At 56.3% G+C, this 4,989-nt stretch overlaps 1 protein-coding gene across 1 annotated transcript; it reads left to right on the top strand.

The window, feature by feature from the left end:
* Positions 1–6: 6 nt before the first annotated feature.
* On the top strand, positions 7–4,577 carry Tmem86a (transmembrane protein 86A). Its single transcript, XM_010615120.2, has 3 exons — positions 7–56; positions 1,831–2,095; positions 2,412–4,577. Exons 1-3 carry the CDS (start codon positions 36–38, stop codon positions 2,846–2,848), a joined length of 723 nt encoding a protein of 240 aa, XP_010613422.1. The 5' UTR covers positions 7–35; the 3' UTR covers positions 2,849–4,577.
* The last annotated feature ends 412 nt before the right edge of the window (positions 4,578–4,989 follow it).

Below are 4,989 nucleotides of genomic sequence, written 5' to 3'. Positions count from 1 at the left end.
GCCGGGAGCGGGTGTCCCCCGCCGCCGCCGCCGTCATGGTGTCCCCGGTCACTGTGGTGAGTGAGCGAGCGAGCAAGCGGGCTTCTCCTCGCGCGCCCGCGGGAGGGAGGAAAACACCGGGCACGTGACTAGGAAGCGTGACTTTGTTGATCCGTGTGTGTGTGTGTGTGTGTGTGTGTGCGTGTGCGTGCGTGCATGTGTGCTTGGCGCGGGTCCGCGGGGTCGCGGCCCGGGGCTACGGCAGCCGATCATGGGGGGTCGTGGAGGGGGCAGGAGTGTAGCGGGGACTTCCTGGGAATCCAAGTTGCTTTCCTCCTTTTCCTCGCCTGTAAACAAGGCGAAGGATGGACGCACCGAGTCTACGCTGCACTGTTAGGCGCGGGGGGAAGGTGGGTCATTATTGACTTAGCCTCCTTATCAGGCTTTTTCAACTCCAGCCTTTGGCTCGTCTTCCTACCCTTCTTTTTCTAGCGCTGGACTCTCTACGGCTGTCTTGGTCTCCCTGACCACTGCCAGTTTCTGGCAGAAATATGGGGTTGGGGTAGAGGAGGGAGAGGACCACTGATGCTTGCCAGGGCTGGGAGGAGGCATCTCCTCCTGTCTCCGCCTCTGCTTTACCCTCACCCTGACCACCTCGATGGGATGGTGGTCGTGGTGTTCTTTATGATGGAGAAGTCATCTCTACTCCCTGCTCTTCCAAGAGCAGGCTGCTCTCTCCATCACGGTCTGTCTTATCAGTATTTGATGGTCCGGGAATCACTTTTTCCCCCCCGAACCCTGTGCTTGATCAGCCAGAGACACTTTAGCAGAGAAAAATAACTTAAGGCAGAGTGTGGGTATTCAGGACCCCAGCTACCCAAGGAAAGGCGCTTCAGGGGATCCCGTATTCAGAATCTCTGCAGCCGTCCCTCCCCCAGCTTGGACTATGCTTGCAGTGGCCTTGGGTGCAACCTTTCTTCAGCCACCCTCCCCCTAATCCGGCTGAGACCAAGTCAGCTGCTCCAACTTCCCTCTCTCAGTTCGGTCTCCTCCCAAGCTGTCTGCTGGCCTCAGATCAGAAGCTGGGAAAAGAAGCCCTCCCTCACTCCCTTCCTGCCTTTCTCCCCTCCCTCCATTTGCTCTTGTTTCCCTGGGAAACCACACGCACACACGCCCCTTCCCCCAATCCCTGCCATCTCTCATGTTTCCGGGCAGTTTCCTTACTCTCAACTCATGGTTTTCTCTCTACCCAGCATTCTCTCCCTAGCCACCCTCCTCCTCCTCTGGTGCCACCTTTGGTCTAGGGCAGGTGGAATGGAGGCTGAGGAGGACAGAGCCTGAGGGGGAGGTGGTTGCCATCTCCCGCCCTCCCACATTCCTGGCACTCACCTGGTGTTGCCAAGGCCCTAAACTTGTGTCCTGGCCACTGCTGAGGATCATGAGCTGGCTGGTCTCTGTGCTTTTGCACTGATTTCACTCCGGTTCACACAACTGGGGGCTGATGATGATAGGGAGGGGGCCAAGGAGGTGCTATGGAGGCTGAGAGAGGGACCAGGGAAGGGAAGAGCATTGAGGGAAGAAGGGGACAGTATGCTCAGGACTGTGAGCTGCCCGGCCCCATGGACAAGAGTAACCAGGATACTGGAGCCTCCCTCTCCCAAGGAATAGGGCTTAAGGGTGCGGACAATGGCTTTGCTCACTCACTCCTGCGGGTTGGAGAAGGTCGGTCTGGGTGGCTCTGTCCTCCCTGTTTGGGGGTAGGTGGTGGGGTTGAAGGTGCTGGCTCTAAGCCCCACAGTGGGCTTCTGAGCTTCCAAGATCTCAGTGCTACCCTTGTCCTATGTCTTCCAGGTGAAGAGTGAGGGGCCCAAACTGGTGCCATTCTTCAAGGCCACCTGCGTGTATTTTGTGCTCTGGCTGCCCACCTCCAGCCCCTCATGGGTCAGCGCCCTCATCAAGTGCCTGCCCATCTTCTGCCTGTGGCTCTTCCTGCTGGCGCATGGCCTTGGATTCCTGCAGGCCCACTCCAGCGCCACCCGTATCTTTGTGGGGCTCATCTTCTCTGCCCTAGGTGATGCCTTCCTCATCTGGCAGGACCAGGGCTACTTCGTGCATGGTCAGTGGTCACCATAGCTGCCCTCAAGGGGTTTGAGGCTGGGGGAAAGAGTCCTGAGGGAGCCACAGATTTGGACAATGGAACTTTTGAACAGGAAGTTTGAGGTGTTCCCAGGCCAGGGATGATGGGACCCTCTGTAGGTGGGCGCTGGTGATCTAATGATCAGTTTAGGACAGTGTATGTGTGTACGGGGGTGATCTTTACTTTGTGGATCATCCCACCCCTGTGACTTCTAATGCAAAGCTGCTGGGTTATCCCCACCCCCAAATACTCCTAGTCACCGCCTTCAGCATCCGGTATCCCCTCTCACTGCCAGGTATGCTGATGTTTGCTGTGACCCACGTGCTCTACGCCTCGGCCTTTGGCATGCGGCCTTTGGCTCTCCGGACGGGTCTGGTGATGGGAGTGCTGTCAGGCCTGTGCTATGCCCTCCTCTACCCTGGCCTCTCAGGAGCCTTCACCTACCTGGTGGGAGTCTATGTGGCCATCATCAGCTTCATGGGCTGGCGAGCTATGGCAGGGCTGCGGCTGATCGGGGCAGCCTGGCGCTGGACGGAGCTGGCCGCTGGCAGTGGCGCAGTGCTCTTCATCATCTCAGACCTGACCATCGGGCTCCACAAGTTCTGCTTTCCTGTGCCCTACTCTCGGGCACTCGTCATGTCCACCTACTACGCCGCACAGATGCTCATCGCCCTGTCGGCTGTCGGGAGCCGGGAGCCTGTGGCAGACTATGGACCGAGCAAAGCAGACTGAGGGGCCAGGGTCTGCGTGTTCATCTCTCTTGGGGTTGTGGTGCAGACCCTGGGAACCTCCTGTAGGAGGAGCTGCGCCAGGATGGCTGTAGGGCAGCCCGGGGCAGCAGGTACTGAACTGGAGGGGATGAGCAGAAGGATGACACTTCAAGCTGAGGCAGGCTGCTGCCTGCCCCCAGGTGGAGGCAGAGGGAGACCTCTCCCACCTCTACTCCTTTGGGACTGTCCGATCCGCCCCCGGGATGATGGTGCTGGCCTTCTTCCCTGCCAGGTGGAAGTGTGGTTGCATCTCTTACGCCTAGGACCAAAGCAGTGCTGGGCTTATCCATTCCCACCCTTGCTCCTGTAACGAGTTGCAGGAAAGAGGAGAGACATCTGTGCTGAGAGGACCCCCGGCCAGGGCTCGAAGGACTTTTCCTTGGCCCTCAGTAGGGAAGATTGGATGAGGGCGGAATTCCTTTCCGTATATCTGTCCTTATTACTTGAACAATCCTTAAGTGGTTAATGCAAAGAGAAGGGGTGTCTGTTTGGGGTGGCAGGAGAGGGAACTTCCTTGGCCAGAGAGCTTGTGTATACCAAGGCTTCAGTTGGCCCTGTGTCTCTCACAGGCCAACCCAGATTTCAGGATTCATATGACCACTCTTAGACCCTGTTCCCAGGGTTAGGGTGAACCATGCCAAAGGAGGGCCAGTCTGTGTGCGTGTGCGTGTGCGTGTGTGTGTGTGTGTGTGTGTGTGTGTGTGTGGTCTGTCTCCCTGCCTGTCTGTGTTTCTCTGCCATATGTCTCTGTCCTGCTGTCTGTAACTGTCTCATAAGGAGAGGGCCTCAGGGAGCTGCTGTGGGGTGCTGAGCCCTGCTCAGAGCTAGGGTCCCCCACACCCATTCTCAGCGCTTTCCTCCCTGCCCCTTCTGCACTGGGAGCAAGAGGAGGGGGTCCAAATGACACTCTGGGGTCTTACAACCCACGGCACATTCAATGCAAGGGGAGCAAGGATGGAGCGGTCCATCCTTTACTGCCCATGTGAAATAAAAAAAAAACTGTATAAAAACCAAGGGCTATCGGCTTCCCCACTCACCTGCCTGTGTGGCGTGTGTCTTTTGGAGAGGGAGTGGGGGCGTGGTGTCAGGAGCCCTGGCTGTCCTCAGAGCCTGGGTCACAGTCTTGGTAAGGGTGTCTTGGCGCCAGGCTGGCTCCTTGGCTCTGCTGACACCAGGCTGGTTGGAGTGGGTCTCACTTCCCTGGTCACGTGTGCACGAGGTTGTGGTTCAAGAGGGTGGGGGATGGGTGGCACTTGCCTCTGGCCAGTGCACTCCCGGATTGCAGATGGCTCAGGCAGTCTTGGTGACCCTAAGTTACCCGTCGTCCTACTCTTGCTGGCCCCTCCCCTCCCCACATCTGCCGCCTGCTCCGAAACTCCCTGGGTTCCTTTTAAGCATCTCCTTCAACTTGGACTCTGAGGAATGGGATAAGATTGACTGATTCATACTCTAGCCCTGACAGAATAATGTCACTCTGCTCTGGGGGCATTTGCATTTTAACAGGCAGTGCCCTAACCCCAAAGTTGGAGTGGCGCTTTAGATTGTGGTGAGGTGACTACAGCCTTTAAGAGTTGTTGCACATTTGTGGGGATACGATGGAGGAGACTCAGATCCCACGGGGGTTGGATGAATCCATATTCTGTCTGTGTCTCTATCTCTATTTTTCCTTTTTGTTTTTTGAGACAGGATCTCACTGTGTAATTCAGGCTTGCCTTGAACTCATTTTGTAGCCCAAGCTAGCTTCGAACTTACGGTGATCCTCTTGCTTCAACTTTCCCAAGTGGTGGGATTATAGGTGTTCGCCACCATGCCTGGCTAAATCCATGAGCTTTCAAGCTAGGTTTTTTCCTTTGTTTCCTTTCCGTTTCCTTCCCCCTCTACCTCCCATCCCTTCCCCTCCCCTGCCTTTCCCATCCCCTTTCCTGTCCCTACCCTTTCTCCCTCCCTCCCTTCCTTCTTTTTGTTCTTTCTTGTGGTGCTGAGGATCAAACCCAGGGCCTTACACATGCTAAGCATGCATTCAACCACAGAGCTACACTCCTAATTTCAAACTATGGCTTTTATAGAGATTCTCAGTAGGAGTCAGTAAAGGAATAAGAAGAG

Source organism: Fukomys damarensis, unplaced genomic scaffold (assembly GCF_012274545.1).
Source record: "Fukomys damarensis isolate Sample0158 unplaced genomic scaffold, DMR_v1.0_HiC HiC_scaffold_16, whole genome shotgun sequence".
NCBI lineage: Eukaryota > Metazoa > Chordata > Mammalia > Rodentia > Bathyergidae > Fukomys > Fukomys damarensis.
The sequence above is the reverse complement of the archived record's forward strand: the minus strand, read 5'-3'. Positions and strand labels throughout refer to the sequence as shown.

Excerpts from the sequence above, each read along its gene's own strand:
- Tmem86a (XM_010615120.2), top strand. The coding sequence starts at position 36 with ATGGTGTCCCCGGTCACTGTG. Across the intron at positions 57-1,830 it reads TGGTGTCCCCGGTCACTGTG|GTGAAGAGTGAGGGGCCCAA; the intron begins GTGAGTGAGCGA and ends TATGTCTTCCAG. Across the intron at positions 2,096-2,411 it reads CCAGGGCTACTTCGTGCATG|GTATGCTGATGTTTGCTGTG; the intron begins GTCAGTGGTCAC and ends TCTCACTGCCAG.